Genomic DNA, 27,532 nt, shown 5'->3' with positions numbered 1-27,532 from the left:
GGAATTGAACCCCAAACCTTTCTGGTGTAAGGGACGATGCCCCAACCAAGGCAAGTCTCAGTACTTTTAAAACAACAGAAGTCCACAAAGAATATCTTCCAATCACAATGAAATTAAATAAGAAATAAAAAACGAAAAGAAATTTGGAAAATCCATAAATATTTAGAAACTAAACAATACACTTCTGAATAACCCATGAATAAAAAAAGAAATCACAAGGGAAGTTAGAAAATATGAGATAAATGAAAATAAGCAAGCAAAATATAAAAATTTATGGGATGCAGCAAAAATAATACATAAAGGGAAATTTATTGCTATAAAAACCTATCAGAAAAGCAAAAAGAACTCAAATTCAAAATTGTTTCCCAAAATAAGAATCTAGTAAAACAGAAAACTAAACCCAAAAACAGGCAAAAGGAAAGAAATGAGTATTACAGTGAAAGTACAACAAAAGAAAAATACAATAAAGAAAAATCAATAAAAATGTGGTTCTTTGAAAAGATCAACAAAACTGACAAACGTTTTGTAAGACTGACCAAGAAAATCAAGATGACCCTGATTACCAAAAATCAGAGATGAATGAGGTAACATCACTAACAACCTTAGAGAAATTAAAATGATTATAAGGCATACAATGAACAACTTTAAACCAGTAAGTTAGAGACAACTTAGATTAAATAAACTAATTTCTATAAAGACACAGATTACTAAAAACTAATTAAAGAAAAAAAATATATGAATAAATCTGTAACAACTAAAGAATTGATTGGTAATTCACAGTCTTCCCACAAAGGAAATCCCATGTCCAGATGGCTTCAGTGGTGAACTCCACCAAATATTTAAAGGGAGAAATAATACCAATCTTTCACAAAGTTTTTCAGAGAACAGAAGAAGAGAGAACACTTTACTACTTCTCATTCTATGAAACCAATATTATCCTGGTATTAAAGTCAGATAAAGATATCACAAGAGCCCTGGCCGGTTTGGCTCAGCGGTTAGTGTCGGCCTGCGGTCCAGAGAGACCCGGGTTCGGTTCCCGCTAAGGGCATGTACCTCGGTTGCAGTTTGTCCCCGGCCCTGGTTGGTCGAGCGGGTGGCAGCCACTCGATGTGTCCCTTTCACGTCGATGTTTCTCTCTCTCTCTCTTCCTCTCTCTCCCTCCCACTCTATCTGAACAAAAAATAATAATAAATAAAAATTTAAAAAAAAAAAAGATATCACAAGAAAACTACATATCAATATTCCTTAACATAGACGCAAAAATTCTCAACGAAATATTAACAACCAAAAATACAATATATATCAAAATAATTTATACCATCCAAGTGTGCTATATTCAAGAAATACAAGATTGGTTTAACATCCCCAAATCAATTAATATAATATAATATAATATAATATAATATAATATAATATAATATAATATAATATAATAATCATATTTCACGTCTTCTTTCCTGTTTAGAAAATTGTTCTCCATTCCAAAATCACAAAGAAATTCCCCTATATTATCTTCTAAAAGTTTCCCCCTTATATCTAAAGCCTTTCTTTTTCTTCTATATTGATGTTTGTTGCTATGGGTTAAACTGTGTCATCCAAAATTCAAATGCTGAAATCTTAACTTCCAAGTAACGCATTATATGACCTCACTCGGACATAGGGCAATTATATATGTAATTATTTATGTTAAGATGAGATCATACTAAAGTAGAATGCATCCCTAATCCAATATGACTGGTACCTTTATAAGAGGGAAATTTGGACACAGAGACAGGGCACAGATGGAGGATGATGTGAAGAGAAACAGGGAGAATACAGCTGTACACAAGCCAACAAGAGGCCTAGACAGATTCTTCCCTTACAATCTTCAGAAGGAATCAACCCTGCTGAACTCTGTTTCAGACTTCTAGCCTCCAGAACTGTGAGACAATAAATGTCTCTGTTGTTTAAGGTACCCAGTGTGTGGTACTTTGTTACGGCAGCCCTAGGAAACCAATATAATAACTATTTATCTCAGCACCTTAAACTGAAAATTCCCTCCTTTCCCCACAGATCTGAAATATCAGCTCCACAACAGATAAAGTTTCTTTACATGCCTTGGTCTGTTTCTGGGTTCTCTGTTCACTTCAGTAGTCTATTTCTCCAATTTCCCCTAAATTACTGTAGCTTAATAATACTTCTCCATACATAGCAAAGCAAATCCCCCTGAAACCTGTTCTTGTTTTCAGAGGGGTTCTTGGCTTAAATTGACCTCTTTCTTCTTTACAATTTTTTTTCATATTCCAACAAAACAAACCTGTTGAAACTTACACTGGTTTTTATTTTGAATAAATAAATTTATAGAGAATTAACAGCCTATCAACATGGGACATCCCTGTCCCTCCCCTCCCCCCACTTATTTAGGTGTCCTTTCTGAACTAAGAATTTCACAGTAAATTACATGTCAGGACTAACAGCAAACCAAACAATAGTCATTTTAGAATTTTTTCCAAAATTCTTACAAATGTGCCCCTGTTCTCCAGGGATTTAGATCTAACCACTGCAAAGAATGGGGAGGGCAGAGGATATGCTCACAGTTGAGAATAATTAGTACCAACTGAAGCTACCATGGCTATATCATTATCAATGTGGAAAAGGAGCAATGTGGGAAAAAAAGCATGTTAACTCCCAGCATTTCTATTTCATATGTATACATCCTGGTCAGCTCTCTTAAGAAAGAGGCTTTTAAATGCCATTTACCCAGAAAATGGAAACAAGGATGTGAATAAAGGTCAAAAAAGTACAACCCCTTTCAAATCTCAATCAAACCTCTCAACCTTACAGTGTTTCTAAACACTGTAATTTGGAACATACTATGCCATTACAATAATCTAATGCTGTATCACTGCAAACTCAGTCATCTCAAGCTGTAGGTCTTGCTACCGGCACACACGGTACTTTTTGACCAACATGAGAGTCTTAGTGTCAACTATGCAGTCATCATCTGGAACTGTAAATTTTCCATTCAAATGAAAAGGTTAGAAAGGACTGACCTAGTTCATTCAGATATAAGATCTTTGAAGGTTTAGGTAAATTGACTAGATTAACATTTTGCAACAGATAGGAAAAACAAGGATGGTAGAGAAATGGAATCTGAAAATTTTTGTTTTCTCTCAAATAACATAAAAAATAATTGCTTTTAATTTTTCCATATACCATCTGGAAAGGATATAACATACTCATTTTATTTTTCTTTACCTTCTCAAGAAAGTGACTACTCATGTTCCCATTACAAAATACTAGAGAAGACAAAAGCTACAAAAGCTACACAAAACCAAATGTGATTCTAACTGGTGGACTCAGGATAATCCATCAATAGCCTTCCTTTATTAGATCACGCCACCCGCAGCCCTGAGGAGGTGGGGCTCTGTCAGCAGCCTACGCTCTCAAAGAGGAAGAAGCCTCCAGAATGGGAGCAATACTGTCTGTCTGTTCAGAGTCTTGCAGGGCTGGTCCACAGACAGTCAGTATCTGGTAAATGAATGAATTACTTTCATTAAAATTTAAATAAACGATATATCCTTCAGCTAAAGTAAAATGCTCCACTTCGTCGACTTTTAAAATAGACCTATCATTCTTTGTCTCATTTTCCTCTTAAAACCTGAGGGTTATAAGAGGCAACATAATATAGGTCCATAACATCAATATTATATCTTAAGAGATATACGATGAGCGGTCTGAACTCATCCATTTTTATATTATTTTAAAGTATGAAAACCTGTTTCTCATTTATATTTCTGAAGCAGAATAAAAATCATTTTTTAGGCCCAGGTAATATTAGATAACACAGACTAATCTTTGGGATGTAAAGATGGCTTTGGTTTTACCCTGATTCCAACTCTTCAGAACAAAGGAAATATAATTTATTTACCAGAAAGACTCATCAGACCTAGGTGGGTTTTCCTTCTAAAATACACAGGATATTACCTTTCCTACATAAATTCAACACTTTAGCCAATTTGCCAATCCTACATTTAGGTCTGCCTTGCTCACAGAAAGTGCTGAGGATTCCAACAGTTAGGTAAGCCAGCGGTTACAGCCTTCTAACACACACAGGAGACACAGCATTAGCAGTCCACTATCGAAACCATGTTCCTAAAAATACCCTATCCCCACCTCGAATTACTATTTAGGCAACTAAATACTTAAAAAGGATGTGCTGGATATCTTAAAATGAGTGTGTCGGTTAATTAATTCTGTAATCCCCTGCTACCAGCAGAGTACTGTACAATCTGTTATTATTCACTGTCCTATAGATCATCTGTTCTTGATGCTGGTTTGTTCCAGGAAGAGAGACAGCTGCAACACTATATCCCTGTTCAACCTGAGGACCATCTGACTTTAATTGTAACACACAGCTTGATGTGGCTCTGGCTACGAGAAGCCAAAGTATCGTCGGTAATAATCTGGAAAAGCAGAAACCTGCCAACAGAGGGCTGAAAACAGGGACTTGTGCTGTCTGGCTGCCTGACGGCCTGCAGGAAATATGATTAATGAGTAAGGTATAATGATATCAGGAACCCGATTAGCACCACAAAAAGGTCACAGATCAAAGTAGTATGCATTTCATGAGCTACAATCATTGCATAAAATCTGTGGACTTGAAGAGGTAAACCAAAAAGAGGAGGGGGATAAAACCCTTATGTGATAACATGCTAACAGATACATAAAACACCATACTAATAATTCAGTCGCTTATAGAAAGTTAACAGGAAATTATGAAATGAGTCGCTATGGACTGTGCTGTAGGAAAGCTTTGTTCATCATAGGTGTATAATAAATATTTTTCAATGAATGAATTGTTAAATTCTTCAATAAAGACCCATGTGAGTAAAATCAAGTATCTTTCCCAATTACAAATTTAAATGATCAGAGATATATTCAACTCTAAACTATATGTTTAATTTGCAGTGATTTTTTTATTGTTGAAAGTATTACAGATGTCCCCCCTCTTTCCCCCATTGACCCCCTCCTCCCTACTCCCACCCTCCTCCTGCTTTCCCCAACCCAATGTCTGTGTCCGTTGCTTGCGCATATATGCATATAAGTATTTGTATTTAAACTATGAGCCTAAACTGTGAGGACATCTGTAAAACTTGTAGGAAGAGGAATCACTGGGAGAAATGTTTAAAAACTTAATAAGCTATAATAACTATGAAGTAAATATTGTAATATACTATTTTGTACAAAATTTCATAGTCACGTCTATGTTTAAAACAGGGGCAGGCAAAACCAAAATCTGATTGGAAAACAATTTGGTAAATTGCCACCTTTTTTTTTGGTGCACTTAGGAAACCAGTCTCAAATAGATCTGGTTCTTCTGAAAGTACAGATGAAAAGTACTGTCAGGAGAATGTCTTACTTCAATCTATACAATTAAGTTTTCTTAATTGTAAAAATATTATTAAAAAGCTTTAAATATAATTAATAAAATGTCCCTGCCTCTACGATCTCTTTTAAAGCAAAGTAAACACACTAATAAACTACTTTGTACTTTAAATAATCCTAAATATGGTGATGATTAATAGAGAGCTGGTATCCTTGAGACTTAAAAGTTTAAATCATATTTGAGAAGGGCTTTTCAATAAGGAAATAATATAAATATGATTTTAATTATTTTCTTAAAAATTTATTCAAGATTGAAGATGATTATTTGTAATTTTCAAATATTACATAAATATTATTTTACACCTACCTAATGGTAAAAGCATGTTTTTTAAATGGTGACTCAAAAGCAACCATTAAAAAATGAAAAAGACAAGCCACAGACTAGAAGAAAAATATTTGGAAAAGATATGTTGAATAAAGGGCTTTTATGGAGAATAAAGATCTCCTAACATTAAATAATAAAAAACAGGCAAAAGATGTGAACAGATAGTTCACCACAGTACATATGTGAGTAGAAAACAAGCCCATGAAAAGGAGAATAGCAAATTAAAATCACAATGAGATACCTACTAGAATGGCTAAAACAAATAAGACCAACAATACCAAGTCTTGGCAAGGATGTGGAAAACTGGAACTTTCATACATTGTTGGTAAGAATGCAAAATGGTAAACATGTTCTTATTAATGACCCAGCAATTAAACTCCTAGAAATCTATCAAAGAGAAATGAAAACAGATGTCCACCTTAAAACATATACAAATATTCACAATAGCATCAAATTGGACAAAACACAATGTCCACAACTGGTAAACAGATAAACAAAATGTGTTGTATCTTTACAATGGGACACCATGCAGCAATACAATGAAATTAACTACCGACAAATATGCAGCCACATGGATGAATCCCAAAAACATGCTAAGTGAAAGAAGCCAAGAACAAAAAGACTATGTATTGCATGATTCCATTTATATAAAATTCCTAGAAAAAGCAAACTAGAGAGACAGAAGCAGTGGTTGTCTGGGACTAGGAGCGGGAACAGAGACACACTACAAACAGGTACAAAGAAACATTTTGGAGTGATATAAGTGTTCTAAAGTTGATTGTGGTAATGGTTGCACAACTGAATAAATTTACTAAAACAATGAATTTTTACTCTTTTAAAAAGGTAAATTTTATGGTATGTAAATTATGCTTCAATAAATGTGTTTTAGAAAGGCAATCACACACCAAAAAAATTACAAAATATCCATGTCTTCTACTGACTTCTATGCTCCCTGGGAAACAAAATCAGTCAACTATAGACAACTGTCACATTTAAAATCTGATGTCTCCTTCAGTAGCTTTCAGAGCTCAGCTTTGTCTTTTGCTGTCATTTTATTTATTTATTTTTTTATCCTCACCCGAGGACACTTTTCCATTTTTTTTCAGACAGAGTGGGAGGGAGAGAGAGGAAGAGAGAGAAACATCAGCGTGAAAGGGACACATCGAGTGACTGCCTCCTGCACAACCCCAACTGGGGCCGGGGACAAATTGCAACCGAGGTACGTGCCCTTAGCTGGAAACAAACCCGGGTTTCTCTGGACCATGGGCTGACGCTCTAACCACTGAACCAAACCGGCCAGGGCTTGCTGTCATTTTAATAACTTTATGGGAATCTTCTAAAGTGCATGGGATAGAAGTAAAATGCAACCTGTCCCTTAACACTGTGATACAACAAATTTTAAGAGAAAAAAAACAAACTATAATATAATAATATTAGGTACTATTTTCTGAGTGACTCGTATAAGCAGAGTATTTTAGATTTTCTACACACACAATTACAATTTTATACTCATAATTTCCAAATTACAAATGAAGAAACCAAGGCTCAGAAAGATTAAATTCCCTAAGATCCCATAATCAGCAAAGTGATTTATCCAGAACACTGGTCTAACTTCAAAGCCTATGTTCTTTCCTCTCCCTCTGCATTGTTTCCAGTATATGTAAAAGGTGAAATTTCAGCAATAAGAAAGGGGATTGCAATTAGGATCTGGAAGAGAAGAGTAACATGTAATCATTGGTATAAAAAGAAATACCACCTAGAAAACTAGAATGCAATAATTTTCCTTGTTTAAGTGTCATTTAGACTTCATCTTTAATATGGAGTATAAAATATTACTTTTAAATACTTAAAGCTCCTGATTCTGAACTTTATAAAAATTAAAGGCAAAAAGAAAAAGTCGTATTACTTTTTCATAAAACAGCTAACACATATGACAGGACATTAAAGAGTCTACTAGAGAAGATTCTGAAGTTGTTTGTAAGCACAATAATTATTGGGCTCTTAAGCTTTCATATTCTAAATATTACAGGAAGAGTTTCTTCAAAAGACAGAGACAGGATATACTTTGAATATCTTGTTTGCAGCACCAAGTGTGCAGTGGCCTTCCAACCTGGAACACAGAATTACATTCTGCTGCTGGCACAGAGATCACGTGAGAGAAAGCAGTACAACTTACAACTTTCACTTATAATTTTGCATTATCACATACATATGAAAGTTCTGTATTAGAGAATAAAAGAACCATTATACCTTTCAAGTCAGTAACATTTTATCAAGTTTATATGAAGATTCATGAACTATTATGTCACTCTCAGTTATCCCTAGCCAACTACGGTTTTGTCCAGAAGATCAAGGGTTAATTATTATACCGACACATGAAAGATACTTTGAGAAAAGAAAGGTTCATGACAGACAGAGTAGATGATTACTATCTTACCAATCTGTTTATACGAACAAATTCTTCTGAGGTTTTGGCCCAAGGAGGAAGTTCAACATCAGACACTACTGTCCCATCATCCATCACTCCAAGATTATAATTATTGAAGTTGACAAACATCTCAGGGAGATAATAAAATTCAGGGATCAACTCCTATATAAAAATAAAAGACAATGCCATATTATAAATTGTAGAATATTGACTAGATATCCATAAAAGGCCCTAATCATTTCCTATTGTACAGAAGAAAAACAAAATAAGCCCTGGCTGGTTTGGCTCAGTGGTTAGAGCGTCGGCCTGCGGTCCAGAAAGACCCGGGTTCGGTTCCCGCTAAGGGCATGTACCTCGGTTGCAGTTTGTCCCCGGCCCTGGTTGGTCGTGCGGGTGGCAACCACTCGATGTGTTCCTTTCACGTCGATGTTTCTCTCTCTCTGTTCCTCTCTCTCCCTCCCACTCTACCTGAACAAAAATGGAAAAAATGTCCTCGGGTGAGGATAAAAAAACAAAACAATTTTTTTTTTCTCTTTTCATAAACAGTCGAAGTTTCTATTAGGGTAGACAGATCCCATTCAACCAAAATTAAATAACATCTTACTGGTTGGTTCTGTGTTTTCCTTTCAGACAAATAACCTCAAAATTTTAAACACCAACATGTGAGTAATTAATATCTGAGGTTTGACAAGATATAAAGAGATAAACATGCTTTATCAATAACAACTTAAACAAGGTATTTTATAAGGTATATGGAATTTTTGCCAAGAAAAACACACACACACACAAACCAGGAAGATAGTCATTATATTTAGTTATGTTTTAACAGTATATTTTGCTCATTTTTCAAAATATTCAGATTTAGTTTTAAGGTACTAATACTGATAAAAATAAAAATTTCTAATTAGTCTAGAAAATGACCTGCATAATAAACTAAGTAAATTAAATATGAGTTTCATAGAATATTTACTAAACAGAAAAATGCGGCCAGTTAGGTTTTTGTGTACAATAAGCCCCATGCATAACTAATTCTGAGGTCCTATAGATCAGACTTGAAATCCAGTCTTGACATGGGTCAGTGACTCAGTGGTCTTTCAGATACCCCCTCAGGGCCAGCTATGGCAGCCCAGGCTTTCCAAACAGTTGAGTAAAATAGGGAGGTCATCAGATTTTGGACAAGGTCAGTGTGAACTTGCCAGAGCAAAGGAAAAAGATCCAACAGGAATTAAGCTATTATCACCTCCATCACCCATGTGAAATGTTGTTTGACTGTGAATTGTACAGCCTTTGTTTACAATCACAGTAATTAACTAAGCATGGTAGAAATGAGTTTGTCTTCCCAATGACTGACAACCACGTGGTCACTGGACTTGAAAAACATTTAAACTAAGCAATTTAAAAAAAAAAAAAACTTGTTAAAAGTTTCTCTATAAATGAAAAGATAAAGTAATCACCCCCCAATTTTTTTTTTTTTTTTTTTTTTTTTTTTATCCTCACCCGAGCACATTTTTCCATTTTTTGTTCAGGTAGAGTGGGAGGGAGAGAGAGGAACAGAGAGAGAGAGAGAGAAACATCGATGTGAAGGGACACATCGAGTGGCTGCCACCCGCACAACCGACCAGGGCCGGGGACAAACTGCAACCGAGGTATGTGCCCTTAGCGGGAACCGAACCCCAGTCTCTCAGGACCGCAGGCCGACGCTCTAACCGCTGAGCCAAACCGGCCAGGGCCCAATTTTTTTTATCCTCGTCTGAGGACACTTTTTGTTCAGGTAGAGTGGGAGGGAGAGAGAGTAACAGAGAGAGAGAGAGAAACATCGACGTGAAAGGGACACATCGAGTGGCTGCCACCCGCACAACCCAACCAGGGCCGGGGACAAACTGCAACTGAGGTACGTGCCCTTAGCGGGAACCGAACCCGGGTCTCTCTGTACCGCAGGCCGATGCTCTAACTGCTGCGCCAAACCGGCCAGGGCATCACCCCAAAATCTGAAGATTCTCATTTAGAAAAGTGATGCATGCAAGTCTAATCGACAAACGGAGGAGAGACATGTGAGTGTTATTTTATGTGACAAAAAGCTATAGCCAATTTGTTAGAACTAACATTTGTTGCATGAAATGAGTCAAGTACTAAAATAAACTCTTAATAAAACATATCACATTTAATCTTCACAATAAGGCTCAAAGAAATTAAATAATTTGTTTAAGGTTACACAGCTGTTTTATGATAAATTTAGAACTTCGATCAAGACTTGTCTAACTCTAAAGCCTGTGTCTTTAATCATCAAATAAGCATGGGTTCTACTTACACAGTATCCACAATGCTGATCATTTTAAATGGTTGTAACATATATGCTAACTTATTTTTTTTAAGTAAACATAAACTGCCCAGCCAGTGTGACTCAGTGGTTGAGCATCGATCCATGCAGCAAGAGGTCACTGGTTCGATTCCTGGCCAGGGCACATACCCAGGTTGTGGGCCAAATCCCCAATGGGGGGGCGTGCAGGAGGCAGCCAATCAATGTTTCTCTCTCATTGATGTTTCTATCTCCCTCTCCCTTCCACTCTCTCTAAAAATCAACAGAAACATATTTAAAAAAAAAAAAAAAAAAGTTAGTGATTTTAAAAAGACAGAAACCAAAGAAGAGAGAGAAGATTTCCCCAAGATAGGGGAGGCAAGTTTCTCTAAATCTGGAATCAGCTTTCTTTCTGCCTGAGGGGAAGGAGAGGGATGAAGAAGTTAGCTGGAACCCAGGGGATGGTGAGTTGTGATGGGGTCACCACTGGCTCATGTGCCTCTGCATGAATTAGAAGGCAAGCCTTCTGGGCTAATGCAGCCCCAAGGGAACTCAGTTTGGTAAGTCGAGTGCAGGCTGGATTTGTGCTCCTCTTCTGCCCTTCAGTCAAGCACCCTTGCATAGAAAACAGTCTGCTGAACTGTATGCGGTGACCTCATGATGGTACACACAAGGAAGCTAGTCCCTTGGTCCAAGGATTTGGGGCATCAGCAAATATTTCCCAACCCAAGCTTGGTACTATCAGCAGAGCTGTCTGCTTCCAAAAAACTCTGTGCCTTAGAGAATGAAGACATGACAAACTAGAATTAAAAGGTGAGGGCCAATTTTCTGAATACCACATAAGCCTCAATCTCATTCAAGTCTTGGGAAAGGGAAGTCCCTGCACTACCCCTTTGATGACTGTGAAATGAACTTCCCAGTAGCCTAATATGAAAAAGATTTGAATTCAAATTGGGACATGTCTTATATACTTGAATTGGTTGTTATGAATTTATATATATTTTAATAATAAAAAGCTACCAATACATTCACTAATAATTATTTCCAGGAAACAAAATGGCAGGAAGAATTAAGTATGGACAGAAATACAAGAAGAATGTATTGCTTTTATTAAAAGGATAAACTTTTAAGAAGTTCTTAAATTATTTGACTTAAGTCTTGGGTAGATACAATGGGCAATATAAGGTATCATTATCTCATACAAACACACACACACACACACACACACACACACACACACACACACCAAACACTCAAACAAAAACAAGTATTTAGTTTTTACTCTTTGCATGGTTAGGGTCTGGAATATGTGTCTGTGAACATCTTTCCCCACTTACAGATCCCATTTAAATTGCTAAGAAAGAGTGAAAGGTACATTCATTGGGAGGAAATAGGTTGTACGAACAAAGAGCACCCTAGAAATTCAAAAGAAAATGATGTCTAAAAGTTGGGATGGTCAGAATAAGCTTTAAGAATATGAATACAATATACTACATTTCTCTAACACAACACTGTACCGTACTTGCTTGCTTGTATCTCCCTCTAGACTGAAGGTTCCATGAGACTGAGGGCTCTACACATCTTGTTCACCACGACACCCCCCAAAGCCTATACACGCAATCTGATAGGTTAGTCATTCAGTAAAAATCTGATGACTAACTGGCTGAAAAATGATATTTAAACTCAAAGATAAATAAGCAGAGGGAAAAAAACTAGAACAGTTCTGACAAGGGGAGTATTTTAAAAAGAGGTACAGAGATTAAAACACACACATCTTGGTTTCCAAAGATCAATGAAGAACTATGTAACTGGTTTGGCAAGGATCACATACAGGAGGTGGGAAATACAGTGGGAGACACAGCAAAGTGTGGAAAGCCTTGAATGCCAGGCTACAACATTTAGCTTATTTTCCATAAGAAACAAAAATTTTTTTCATAAGGAATTTATAAAATAAACATGAATTTAAAATAGGATGAATGGCCCTGGCTGGTTTAGCTCAGCGGTTAGAGCATCCACCTGCGATCCGGAGAGACCCGGGTTCGGTTCCCGCTAAGGGCATGTGCCTCGGTTGCAGTTTGTCCCCGGCCCTGGTTGGTCGTGCGGGTGGTGGCCACTCGATGTGTCCCTTTCACATCGATGTTTCCCTCTCTCTCTCTCTTCCTCTCTCTCCCTCCCACTCTATCTGTGCAAAAAATGGAAAAATGTCCTTGGGAGAGGATAAAAAAAATTTAAAAATAAAATAAATAAATAAATAAATAAATAAATAAAATAGGATGAATGTTTCTAAGAAAATAACACTGAAGAGAAAGATTATGAAGAATCTACATATAGTACAAAGGACACCATCAAATAAGCACAAATTAAGTAAAGGAGTAAACATACATATTTAGAACATATGACAACCTCATTATAAGGAAATCTGCATGAATAAATCAGTTAATGGGAGTTGAATATCCTCTTAAAGTAAAATCAACATGCTGAACTCAATGAGGTAAACATGTGACAAAAATATATTTTACTATGCATGACAATGACATTCAAGTTATACAGTGGAATCCCATCTTAATCCTGAAAGCATCTTTCTAAGAAACATGACTTGATATTACCAAATATTACAGTTTAAAATGATCTCCTTCGACAGATGAAATTTAGTAACAGAGTTAAAGATTAAGTCTTTCTAAGACTTCTAATGTACATTTACAAAGTGAAGTATGTTTTATATTCATCAGAACAGAACATTCAGCTCTGGATAAAAAACACATGTTCAGCAATTCTTTAAAACATCAGTAGAAAATGATAAGTAAACAACACTGACAGAAGACAGAGATATTTACAATTCACATTTTCTCCTGACTTGCTGACAATGATTTTAATCTCTATCACTTAATTAAGGCAGATGGGTCTTAGAGACAGGTAGCATGGTCAAAATGTATTGTATCATCTCCTAAAATAAAAATTTGAAAGGTTCAACCAGAGGTTATGCCACAGTTCAGGATAAGCCCATTGCTTTGATCACAAATCCCAAGGCTTTCACGGCATAATGACAAGGATTGGTTGTGACCACACATATGCTTTAGTTTTCTTTGTTAAGGTAGGATCCCCACTGATATGAATGGCCTCTGCAGTGCGGCTGCATGATTCTCCAGCTAATAGTCACCAATTTTGTCCACTGAACTAAAAGTATTACTTCAATAATACCTGGGCACCCATGGCAAATACTAATCTACTAACCCAAAGAAACAATAAAGATGTTACATCAAAGATAAAGTTAAATTTTTATTTTATTCTTACTAAAATATAAAATCCTGACAACTCAAATATCAGCATGATAATAAGGTAACAACTAAGTTAATATACACTGCTTTGGGGATATTGATGGTAATAAAAATGTGTAAGCAAAATTTTAGCTTTTCACCATTGGAAAATAATATATTTTATGAAAAAAATCTAAAAATAATCTTTCTTAATGAACAAAAAAAGCGAATCAACAATATATTACAAAAAAATAATGTGCATGCTTTGATACATTTTAACTTTCAAGTATTTATTTTGATAGCCCACAAATAAAAAATGTTTTTGTAAAATTAATTAGAGTTGAATTGTACCCAGAAGTCATTTTAAATGGACTGCATATCTGGAAGTTTTTAAATTAATGTTTAAATTTAGTTTTTCCTTTTTCAGTAGATAAAATACTATTCTTTGGTTTAGTAAAAAAAACAAACATAACGGCAATTTTTAAAATTGGAGAAAAAAAATGATCTACAAACCTTCTAGAGCGATCTTGTAAATACCACGTGGTTTTTAGATATTAGAAAACTATAATTTCAAATGCAGTAAAATAAAGAAAAACCATAGATACTAAACAAATGGATAATAGATAATCTATCTCAATCTAATATAGTGAAGACAATAATTGGGTTTGAGTCTTGTCTACTCAAATTACTGGTCACATGCCCTTAAATTAATTCAATTTTTCTGACCCTGATTCCCCTCAACTGCCATTTCTAAAACACAGGGTTATCGTGAGGCTAATATGAGATAATACAGAATTATACATGCACATAACATCTCAGTACTATTATTAGGATCATTAATGTGACCCCTGATAAAAATCTCAAAGTACAGACTCAACTTGCCTGATTCTTAAAGCCAATGAGACAGTCACAGAATTATGCTCATTCATAAAAGCATTTAACATAATTCTATAGGCATTTAATAAAATTTACTTGTAAAAATGAATGTGTCCACAAAAAATATTTGAGACTTCATAATTGCTACTAAATAACTATCACATTTAAAACAAATTTATTATTTTTTATTAGCAATGACAGTATGGCTTAACATGTCTCACTTTATGATGAATACCCTCAATATTTTATAGTTTTCTTCTGCTTTCAACACATCTTTCTCTTCCATATTTGGACTGGACATTTTTACTCAGCCTGTTCTAGGCCCCTATGTGCAAGGGAACTGTAACTTGGGAAGAGATCATAAACATTAATAATGCAAACAACAGGTATGCTGCAGCGACCAGAAGAGAAGACAAATTAAATGCTCACCTTAAATACTTTCTGAAAAAATTGTAAAATACATACATATTACTATGAGTATGAGTGAGACTAGTTAATATCAGTGTCTACAAACATATTAATGAACAGTCTAAATTTTTAATTGAACAAAAATATCTTTGATCACCAGTCAAAAACAAATCATAGCTGATGTATGTATAGTTTTATAATCCAGGATGATGGGAACATTTTCTATGGGCCTTAAAAGATTTTTTTCCCTCCCTTGAATATAAGTAGCATAAGAAGAAAAAAAAATCAGTGTTTCAAGTAATTTTTATCAAAGAACAAAAACAAAATAAATCACAGTAGACACAAAAGTACAAAGTTCAATGCTAAAAAAAATAGTACAGCAGGTTCTCGGATAATGTTTGTTTTTTTTTGTTGATGAGATACCCTAGGAACTTAACTGCTGTTTATATCAATTAGCCTATGGTAAAATTGGTTTTGTTACATGTCATTTGGCTTCAAGTCGCCATTAAGTGAGGACTTACTGCACATGAATATGTCATTTAACCTACTGATACACAAAGAAGAAAAGGATTAAAGAGATGTGGTTAAATGAACAAATCTACAAGTTATGCATAAGTTACATATGAAAACAAGGATAAACAGATAAATAGTTCAGTTAGTATAAGTGTTTTACATTGCTAAGAGAGAGCTGATACAGCTTGAGCACACTCTAATGTGGATGTGTAAAAGGGAGAGAGAGGACAGAAAAATATTAACTTGTAAAATCATAAACAATTGAAAGAGAGGAGGGGAGAGGGAGGGAAGAAGGATGAGGGAAGAAATGTAGAGAGTACATGAGCCAGAAATGTGCAAGGGATATAGGAAAAAGATTAAGAGTTTAATTTTAGTTTCCTTTAGTATTTAAAAAATACTGATTTACAAATATGTCTGAAAAACAGGAAGAATAAATGATAAAAATATTTTTACTGAGAAAATAAACTACCAAATCATCGAAGTTTAAGGTTTTTTTTAAACAGATGCATCAAGAAATATATTTCCAGCAATTATGTTTAACTGTGGCCAAACACTTACTTATAGATGGCTGCAATGCTGATGCTATCAGTGTCCATGGAATGCATTACGGTAGGCGGTGGACTCACAGGGGAAAAGGAAGCTAACTTATCTTCAAATTACAGACCTCTGGGATTTCGGAGGTAGAAGAGGGCAAGTCAAAGGTCTCATGTCTTACAAATCTCACAAGACACAAATAAAACTATCTTATGATCATCTTCATTTTGTATTCTTTAACAAACACTAGTGCACTTAAAACTCTTAAGAGTTAATTTTTAAAGCTAAAAGTACTTCTTGTAATATTATAGATGGTCATTTATTTTAAAATATTATCTAGTGATACCTTAGAATTTAATTGTAAGTATCAAATACACTGTACTGAGCCTACCAATTTCATAACTTAACACAAATTTTATATTCATCACTAACAATCCACAATGAATTATAAGTTTTTTAACTCAATATTGAAAATATGGCCAGTGACAAGATGTCTACATGGACTTCTTTTGTAAAGTTGTAACATAAGAACTCACTCTCTCTTAATTGTAAAATGTAGAAAATTGAATCATTAACATCTCTTGGTCACAGATGACAGTCAGCTCTCGGTTTTCTTGTGGCCCGAAAAGCCCATTCCATATGGAGCACATATCCACTTGAGTTTGCTGTGCCCTTCTGGCTGGGGTGGCCACACACTCTTCTGTCTCCTCAAATGACCTCTCTCTACCCCAGGCTCTTTCACTGACTTCTCTTTTTCTGACACCTTTAAATCTATTCATTCTTTCATTCAACCAACATTTGCTGATTTCTAACTAACTGCAAGGCGTGTTCTAAATGCTGAGGTTAGAAAGTGGATAAAACAAAAAGTCTCCATTTTCACAAACCCCTATGATGGACACATACAATAAACAAAACCACACTATGTGTATCATATTAAATAGTGGCAAGTGCTGTATAGAAACAAACAAGGGGCTAGAAAATGATTTTAGAGAGGATGCTCAGTGCTGGTCCACTCTGAGGAGGTGACTTCTGAGCAGAAACCTGGATGAAATAAAGGAAAGGATGGAGCAAATACCTGGTGAAAGTGGTCAGGCAGAGAACCTTTCCGCACTGCCACCCGCACAGGCGTGGGCTTGGCACTGTGAAGGAACAACGGCACGCGAGGCTGCAGGAGAGGAAGGATCGGAGAGGCGCCAGACACACGGGGCCTCAGTGGCTGCAGTAAGAACCTGAAATTTGTTCTCAGGTGACCGTCACTGGAGAGATTTGACCTGATTTATAATACAGGAAGATTATTCTTCCTGTGCCCTATGGAGAAAACACCACATGGGAAACAGCTGAGGTGAGAAATTATGGTCACTTGGGCTAGAGCCCTAGTGATGAATGTGGTGGTAACTGGGCGGATTCTGCATAAATTCTGCTGGTTGAGAAGCGTGATAGTGGGAGTGTATGAAAGGGAGGAGTCAAAGATTCTAAGCTTTCTAAAGGCCTGAGCAAACTCAGTCAATGGTGCTGCCTTTTAGGGAGATGACAAACACTGAGGGAAGAGAGGACGTTTTGTTTGGGGTAGAGAGAGTATTAAAACGGTGCCTATGAGCTAGATGTAGAACCCTAGAATTCCGGGACAGCCATTGGATAGTGCAGTCACCAGGGAGCAGGTGTTCATGCAGAAGAGACTCCAAGACTAAGCCCTCAGGTACTCCTACAACTTAGGGTATGAAAATAAGATAAGCCAGTAAAGATTGAGAAAAAGGATAAAGAGGTAGCCAGGAGAAGGTGGTTCCTTAATTCAGAAACCTGGTGAGGAAAATGTTCCAAGGAAAATTAATCAATTAATTGTGTCAGTACAGCTGACAGATGAAGGAGGATGAGAACTGAAAATGTGCATTGGACAACACAGAAAGTGTTCATCAGTGGTTCTGACAAGAATGGCTTCCAAGAAGTCGTGAGAAGTCAAACAAATGCCACGCCCTGGAGAATTCTTTTTAACCCTGTCCCTTGAATTCATCCACTTAGCTAGTTGAAGAACTTAACATCTTTCCTTTTAACTGAATGCAATGGTCTCCTGACATTTCTCCCTGCCTCAAGCTCTCATCCCCTTCCCCAGTCCCTGGATCTATTCTCCTCCCTGCTGCCAAAGTGCCTCCTTTTATACCAGAGCTAATTATATTGTACTCCCACTGAAAAATCTTCAATGGTTCCCCACTGCCAAAGCAGGGGATGGTAAACTACAACCCATGGGCCAAAAATGGCCGGCCACCTATTGTTATAAATAAAATGTTATTGGAACTCAGTCACATTTATTTGTTTATTGTCTGTGGCTGTTTTGGCACTACCATGGGAGAATGCATAGACTTCAAATAGAAAAATATTCATTATTTGGATGTTTACAGAAAAATTTTGCTGAGATGACCTATAGAATTAAGCCAAATCAAATATCTTTAGAATGCCACCAAGAACCTTCATATTAGGCCGCAACTGTCTTTCAGTATCTCTTGTTTTTTGTTTCCTACACACCAAGTACATAAGGCCAAAGAGCAGACCAATAACGCATTTCCCAATGTGCAAAGCATTTTCCCTAATTTTATTCACGTCATTTCCCTTGCTCAGAACACTTGTCTATATTTCATCAAAGCAGTCATTTAATAAATATTTAATTTAGTGCTAACGATGTTCCAAGCACTGTTTTAAGCTTTAAGGGTTAAAACCACTGAGCAAAACAGTCCAGAATTTTGCTTAGTGGAGCTAACGTCCCAGTAGGGAAAGACATAATAAACAAACAGATAAATATATGTATGTCAGATGATGAGTGATATGAAGAGTAATCAAGTCAGGAAGTAAGTGCATGGGGTGAGGGATGTAACTGAATAGAGAGGACAGAGAAGGCCTTACTAAGAATGGTGATGTTTGAGCAAACACTTGAAAGGGGTGAAGAAATAAATCCATAAGGATTTATACAGAAATGTTTCAAGTGAAAGAAAAAGTAAAACCAAAAGACCCAAGGTGGGAAGACACCTGGAGTATTTGAAGAATACCAAGGAGGTTCTGTTTAGCTAGAATTGAATGAGCCAGGGGTAAACAGTATAAGAGGTCATGAGGTAATTATTTTGGAGAGGAGGGGAGACAGTATAGCAGTGGTTCTCAACCTTCCTAATGCCGTGACCCTTTAATATAGTTCCTCATGCCCTGGTAGGTTTGGCTCAACGGTTAGAGTGTCGGCCAGCGGTCCAGAGAGACCTGGGTTCAGTTCCCGCTAAGGGCGCGCACCTCAGTTGTGGTTTGTTCCCGGCCCTGGTTGGTCATGCGGGTGGCAGCCACTCAATGTGTCCCTTTCACGTCGATGTTTCTCTCTCTTCCTCTCTCTCCCTCCCACTCTATCTGAAAAAAAAAAATGGAAAAATGTCCTCGAGTGAGGATAAAAAAAAAAAAGATACAGTTCCTCATGTTGTGGTGACTCCCAACCATGAAATTATTTTCGTTGCTACTTCATAACTGTAATTTTGCTACTGTTATGTCTTAGACGACCCCTGTGAAAGGGTCATTTGACCCCCAAAGGGTTCACGACCCACAGTTTGAGAAACGCTGCAGCATGGGGTCTTACCATTAAGGACTTCAGCTTTTACTCTCACCTGGAAAACCATTCACCAAGACGGGGAAGACTGTGAGAAGAGCAGGTTTGAAGAAATAGAGATCAGGAACTTGGTTTTGAATGTGTTAAGTCTGAGATACATTTTATAGGTTCAAATAAAGATGTCGAGGAGGGAGTCAGATATCGGGAGAAATGTTCAAAGTAGAGACATAAACTTAGGAGGTTTGTTAAAACCCTCCTATATCCTTTAAGCTACTACTCAAATATCACATATTCTATAAAGTCATTCGCAACTCCTCCCTGTGAGAATGAATTTCATTTTGTTTTAATCTATTTACAGCACTTATCACTACATTACTTACATTGAAAATAGTTCTATGTGTATCTGTCTTTCTCACCTGGAGATATATGCAGTAAAGAACTACTTTTATCTTAACTTTTTAACTCCAAATGCTCTCTACTATATACTACATATGATAAAGAATCAATAAATGCTGACTTAACTAAATGTGTTTTGGGGGATTTTAAGTCACCTGTCAAAGGAAGTTTTCTTCCTGACCTGTGCCCTGACTAAACTTGCGCTTCTTTTGTGTTCTCTACACACATGCCCAAGTCCAATTAAATTCTCTCTCTCTCACCTTATAAGACAAATCAATCTCCAAAGCCTAACAATTCTAACCTTTTAAATATGTCTTAAATTCATCCACATGTCTCTAGTACCATGATCACTACTGAGTTTGGCCTAATTCCATTAACAACTTATAGACTTTTCCACTCTTGCTCACAGTACAAATCATATTGAAACGCCAGTCACGGCGATCTCTCAGAACCACAAACTCTGTTCCTGTCACTCCTCTGCTTCTGCATCCAGTGTCTCCCTACTGCCCTCAGGATAAAGTCCAACCTCCTTACCAACGTTCATCTTTCCTCTCCCTTCTCTGTTTCAGATGCTGTGGCTGTGAGCCGACAGTGCCCTCATCACACTGGACTGCCAAGACGGTTACTGTCCGTGCCTGCTCTAGGGTGTGAGTGCCTTGAAGGCAATGGTTGTTTTATTTGGTACTGTGTCAACCAGGCCTGACAGTGCACAAACAAAATTAAAATTTAAATACTGAATACTATATCTCAGGATTCCGTCAAACTTTTTACTCCAATTTTACTTTTAGCAAAGGTTATTTTAGTAATAAATTATTGTACTAAATTCTGAGCTTCTGGAGAAATACGAGTCTCCGATAATCTCCCCTTTAGATGCATTTACTACTGCCCCCTTTCTAAAATAATGAGCCTTGGTGACAGTTATGACTCCTCCCACTCTCCAGTCCTGACTGTTAATCATTCTGTAGGAGAGATGAAAAAGGGTTTAAACTGCAGTAAGTCAGATTGTATTTAATCATTAGATTTAATTTATTGACACTAAAGGTACCTGAAATGAGAATGCTGCCTAGAAAAGCTTAGAGATTTGCCTAAATTTACATGTGATTGTGTAGTGAAATTCATTCAAGCTTTAGGAGTCTGTGATTTGTTCCACAAAATTTAGTCATAATGCTTCAGACTGAAGACAGTTGTCTATTTTACACTTCAGTTTCTAAACTTAAGTGAGTTTTCAAGACTTGAAACAGAGAATCTACTGGAGATTAAAAATTATTACTTATCCCAGTGATGATTCTCCAACCCAATTTTAGCACTTTCTACTCCAGTCCTCAAGACTACCTATTATTGCTACTCCCTGTCAATTTGTATTTAGATGAAATACAGCATCAGAAAAACTGTTGCTCAAGAGGGTGAAGCCATTCATCTTTCCATAATCAAAAAGCTAACCCGTGGTATGATTCTAAAACAATGCCCAAGTCTGCACTGCCTAGTAGAGCAGCCACTAGCCACAAGTGACTGCTGAACACCTAAAATGTGGTTATGTTTACATAGTGTAAATATAAAATATACACCAGACTTCAAAGACTTAGTACGAAAAAAAGAATGCAAAGTATCTAATTAATAATTTCATACTGGTTATAAGTTGAAATAACAGGACTCTGGAAATATCAGGTTGAATAGATTATTAAAATCTCACATGGTATTTTTTATTTTTTTTAATTGTGACTGTGAGAAAATGTAAGGTTGTCCATGTGGCTCACAATTGCAGTTCGCATTATATTTCTATTGGACGCTGGGGTAAGCTGACTCAGAGAACTGAGCAACGCTTCTGAACTGTTTACCAAGCAGATAAAAAGCATCAGGGGGTCATATTTAAATGGAACCACCAAGGATACACAGAAATACAAATGATCCCCAGAACTTTAAATAGCAAATAATGCTAAAAATGAAAGACTGCTTTTAGTTTAATCTATTTAATAAGGTCTCTCTCTTCTCTGAAATGAAAATAATTCATATTTTTACTTATACTTCACAGGAATAAATTTTACTTTTTAGAAAAATTATTCTCTCAGTATTAGCAGAATATAAAAAAATAGAGATTCTAAGATATTAGAGTGAGAGTTCCCTTTAGCAAAAAAAAAAAAAAAAAGTATTGGAAATGTTATATTATTGTTCTGAAAAACATAAATGAAATAAATCTGTTCACCTCACATAATTTCATATTTGTAAAATACCATAATAACATTTTAAAAAACACATATTAATCAATCAAGGTAATACTTTAGAATCCATTCAGTAAGTGGATTTGCACAATCCACCCTCATATTTCACTATCGCCTCTCACTGTTTACTGTTTTCCTCAGTGTTTCTAGAAACTCTAAGACAGTACAAATGAAGATCAGACTATATTTAATATAATTCCATCTGAAATACATTATATCTCAATAAAATGTTTACACTATTACAGTGATTTAAATGTACTTTCTTATACATTTATTCTTACACATTGTATTATAATAATTTAAACATGTTTTCTAATGTGTTAAAATGTAACACTTTTAAAGAGGCAAGATTAAAATAAAAGGCATGATTAAATCCCTCCTTAGTTTTAGAAGGACCAATTATAAGGAAGTTCTTTAAAGAGACTATGTAACCATATATTGCATATTTTTCAAAGTATCTGGAAGTCACTAAGCTGTAGGGCACATATTAGCTGGTTATCAATATAGAAAATGGGGTAATTTATCAATGTTCTATCTACCCTACAGATATTTTATGGTAAAAAACAAACAAACAGGAAAAAAAGGGAATATTTATATTGGTTGGAAGGGCAAGTAGGTTTCAGCAAAGTTAGTATTGAAGAAAATGTCTGAGCCTCTGAACACAATAAAATGGTATTGAAGAATGAAGCTATACTTCTAACTAGGCTACAATTAAGTTGATACTTGGAATTTTAAATTCTTTGATTTATTTTTTAACTTTTCCCTCAACCTTGTCTCTAATTTTTCATATAGATGCCCTATATGATACTGCTAGAAAGCTAGAAATGAAGTAGTCCAATAGCAAGAACTAAAATTTTAGTGTTGTCTAGTAAGTGGGACTATTTTACTAAGTCTGCTGGGGCATTCAAAGGAAAGCGAGATGGATTAAAGTCATTATTTGTGAAGGAACAAAAATAATGAGCAAAATAAGAAAAGTAAAGAAGTTCATGTGCATTTTGCTTTTTTGTTTTTGAATGTTATAGCTGTTTTGCATGGGTTTATCTTATTTTTTACAGGTGGGGTATGTTAAGGAAAGTGTTTGAAAAAATGGAACTAGACATGTGCTAATTAAAGAATTTTGAGGGGGGGAAAAGACTGAGATTTAGGAAAAGAGACAACAAACTTACAAGGATCAATAACACTCACCTCCTGTCTAACAAAGCACATGTCTAATACTAAGAGAGGGAGAAAGTGAGAAGGTTATCTACTCTCTCTATTTCAACCAGGAAAAAATAATTTTCAAATTCATGATTTTGTTTCGTTTACACTGCTAGTATCAAATCTAAGTATGAGGTTGTAACTTGGTCATTAGATGCTTAATAAATGAAGAAATTTAAAATTCTTTAAAAATTCATAGTTTCTTTAATCTGATAATAAAAAAGTCAGACTTACCAATGTTTCCATGTGCCCATATCTCTTACTACTTTTCAACAAAAGTTAAGTAATTAAATAATTTGAGATTCAATGTGGAATTTAGTAACAATTATTAAGTCTGTTAATTATTCTCATTTACTATCTAATATCCATTACAAAATTATTTATTTATGATTCTTAAAGAGAGAGGTAAATAATTTCAAGAGTATTACATAGTACATTAGTGATATCAAAAAATCCTATAGATGTCCCAATATATACAATTATTTCTACATGACAGAATCTTCTTTAATAAAATATCTTTGATATGAGCAATGATATACTCTGAGTAAGAGAAAGTATGTGAATACATTTTATAGACTGTAAAGTGCCATACCTAAAAGTAAAATATAATTATCATTATATCAAATTTTTTTAAGTAATCTTTAGTAACATAAACATTAGTAATGTAACTTCTCTTTTGAACCCCAATATATCTCATAGGGTACTTATTGTTTTCTCATGTATAGTAAAATTATTTATGTATGAGTCATATGTCTTTATGGGACTATAAGAAACTTCACAACCATAGGCACATCTCGTTATATTCAACAGCATCTAACACCAATACCTTACTGAAAGAGACACTATGTCATGAAAATAAAATACTGTACTTCTGAGGGTACAAGCAAAAGTCTAGTAAGGATTATATGAGCTATTGTGCAACATTTTTTATCTTTTATATCAGTGAACATATAGATAAGAGAACCCTTGTTTCTCAATAATAATGCAATCCTACACTAAGCAGGGTCAGATGTGCATTTAGATCCAGCAGCAGGTTACTTTAAGAACAGAGACATGGGATCTTTGAAATAAAATGAAGAAAAGTAAAAGTCTGAGATCTTTCTCACAGTATATTTCTGACTATATATCAACTTTATTCATTGAGTTTGGAATTCCATTGAGCATATAGCCTTACATCCACTGTAAACTTTTCCTTTAAAAGAAAGAAAACTCCAAGGAGGAAGAAGAACAACCAATCCACAGCTAAAGAAAGAGACCAAGAGAGAAGAGACAGACATGCATATAGACACGGAGACAGAGAGAGAGAGAGAGAGAGAAATTCTGTACAGTGGTTCTTGGCCAGTGAACTAAGACCTCATTCTCTGAGACTTAGCTTTAGTAAATAGGCTTATACTGCAGGTCAGAAATTGTCAACATTCATTCAACAAGGAATACACTAGCAATAATTCTAAGAGGAAATGTTTTTGTACCTTAATATCAGATGTATCACGCTGACTGTTTCGCCAAGCTCTGGAAATTGATGAAAAAGTTCGATCTGCATGATCAAATTTCCCTCCTTGCAAATTTAGGAAGTAAGTTGTGAAGGGTTCCTAAAAAATAAGCAATTAAGAAATTTCATATTTTCGCCCGTGCATAAAAAATATGGTTTTTATAAATCTTTATATCTAAAATACTCTATTAACTAACATACATTAGCCAGTAATATGTACTAGGCATAGACTGGGAATTATACCTAAATTATTACATTTATGTTCTCCAATTCTTTTTCTTTCAGTAGAAACACTTCCAAAATTCAGTATGTGTAACATTTTTCAAACAGTCTTCCTTCCAAGACCAATGTATTAATAACATTCAGAGACAAATTAGATGGCATTTTCTTCATAGTACAGAGAAAGTGTCCAATATGTAATTTCCCTATTGTTATGGCTCAATATTTAATTTATGATTAAGAAAAGAAAAATGTTTGGAAGATTTAAAAGCCTCCTCTTAGTTAAAGAACACTTAAACACATATTAGTGGATAATTGCTTGAAATTAGCTAAGCACTATAAATTACTTCTAGGATTTATGTCTGCCTGTACCCTTCTAACCAGCTTTAATTAATGATGTGCCGCTAATGCTTTCCCAAAGAAATTACTTCCTAGTAGATGAATCACCTTTCAATTTTACAGAAACATTTCTTGTTTAACCAATATATTATCAATACAAGGCAGCCTTGGTGTAAACCTACAAATACACCTTATTCCATTTGGGGCACGTGAAGTTCCAAAATATATGAATATATGTCTATGTTAGTGACATTTTATTTCTTATTTTAATAGACAACATTTGAATATAATCTATGTTACAGTTTAGAATCTCATAGGATATCAACCATCGAGGTGAAACTTTTAAAAATTCCTCACTTGAGGATATACTGATTTTCAGATAGAGTGTGTGTGCTGGGGAGAGAGAGACATCGATTGGCCACCTCCTGCACCACCCTGAGCAGGGCTGGGATTGAACCGCAAATGAGGTACATGCCCTTGACCAGAATCAAACCTGCAACTTTTTGGTCCACAAGCCAATGCTCTAATTGCTGAGCCTAACTGGTTAGGGTGAGGTGAAACATTTTTAAGGCAATTCTACAGTATTATACACCAAGTGGGATACAGAGATATTTACAACTAAAACCTTAATTACTAAAAATAAATAAATTTAGCATTCAAAAAAGATGCACCTTTTTAATTATTGCATATTCTCCACAAGATGAATTTACTTATTCATGGTTTACCATTCAAATTTAACTTACTATTCTTAGCAGCCATGCAAGAACAAAACTTGCAGTTGAGTAATGAGTACCATAGTGGAACTTTGGAACTTGATCATCTTCCCATGATTCATAACGCTCTGCGAAGAATGCTGCTCTTTTTGGATTCAAAGCTCCTATTGGCTGCCAAAGGGAAGGAAAAACAAACAAATAAGAACAGAAATGTTAGCGTCCTTTATCTCTTCCACTCTTCAAAATGTTGTCCTATTAGTGAATTAAAAACTATATATACTATTTAAGTTAAAACACATTGTTACATTCAGACTGCAGATGGAAAAACAAACTTATTTTTGATGCAGATTAAATATACACATATAAGTGAAAGGAGAAACCTGTCAATTCTCAATAAGTCTTATTTCTGTTGAATAAAGGTCTGTAATCAGTCCATAACAAGCATTTTCAAATAGTAATTACATGAAGTGAACATCAGCTACATAATATTTGGCAAGCAAGTATAAAATTCTATTTAATTAATTACAAGCAACAACCAGAAACAGAATCTTGAAGCTAGAGGATTAATTTACAATAGGTTCTGAAAAAAGGATGGAATAAAATTAGAGGGAGCAAAAGGGAGTGCAAGGAGGAGACTGTGTGAAAAGGGATTAAATGTAAACTTAGAAATTTCTACTAATATGAGTAAAACCAGAATTTTGAAGGAAAAAAACATGCCTGCATGAAATATAAAAAATACATACACAGAAAGAATTGTACACAAATTACAAGCTTATACCAGAAAACAACACATTACAGCAGAGGTCCCAAAAGCAGTATAGAAAAGTGGTGAAGAACCCGGGCTTACTGGAGTAGTAACAGTACGCAGTCAGAAGGCAGCTTTGGAAAATAAAATGAGTCAGTACAGCCCTATCCAGGTGGCTCAGTTGGTTGGAGTATCGCCCCATACACCCAAAAGGTTGTGGACTCAATCCCCGCTGAGGCACATATGGGAGGCAACTGATCAATGTTTCTCTCACATCAACATTTCTCTTTCTTTCTCCCTCCCTTCCTTTCTTTAAAAATCAATTTAAAAAACAACAACAACATATCGTTGGGTGAGAATTAAAAACAAATTTCAAAATGAATCAGTACAGGTAAAGTCCTACAAATCTTGCCTGACAACATTCAGTGAATGTTAACTATTATTTTTAAGATTATCTTTTAGAAATGAAGTAAAGTTTGAAAAAAATAATTGCCTGTAAAGACCCAGCACATTGCTTGGTAAAAGATAGGAGCTTTATAAATGTTAGCTCATATTGTTATTATTGCTGCTGTTTTAATTCAGGGAA

At 35.4% G+C, this 27,532-nt stretch overlaps 1 protein-coding gene across 7 annotated transcripts in view; it reads right to left on the bottom strand.

Moving 5' to 3' along the window:
• The window catches only part of LRBA (LPS responsive beige-like anchor protein), a 622,710-nt gene that overhangs the window by 130,157 nt on the left and 465,021 nt on the right, over window positions 1-27,532 (bottom strand). For all 7 annotated transcript variants that reach the window (XM_036239773.1, XM_036239776.1, XM_036239775.1 and 4 more), the window contains 3 exons: window positions 26,232-26,372; window positions 24,911-25,030; window positions 8,190-8,342 (listed from right to left, as the gene is read on the bottom strand). In XM_036239773.1, coding sequence (XP_036095666.1) covers window positions 8,190-8,342; window positions 24,911-25,030; window positions 26,232-26,372 — 414 coding nt within the window. The remainder of the gene's footprint in view (window positions 1-8,189; window positions 8,343-24,910; window positions 25,031-26,231; window positions 26,373-27,532) is intronic.

Source organism: Molossus molossus, unplaced genomic scaffold (genome assembly GCF_014108415.1).
Source record: "Molossus molossus isolate mMolMol1 unplaced genomic scaffold, mMolMol1.p scaffold_m16_p_4, whole genome shotgun sequence".
In the NCBI taxonomy this organism is placed as follows: domain Eukaryota; kingdom Metazoa; phylum Chordata; class Mammalia; order Chiroptera; family Molossidae; genus Molossus; species Molossus molossus.
The sequence above is the reverse complement of the archived record's forward strand: the minus strand, read 5'-3'. Positions and strand labels throughout refer to the sequence as shown.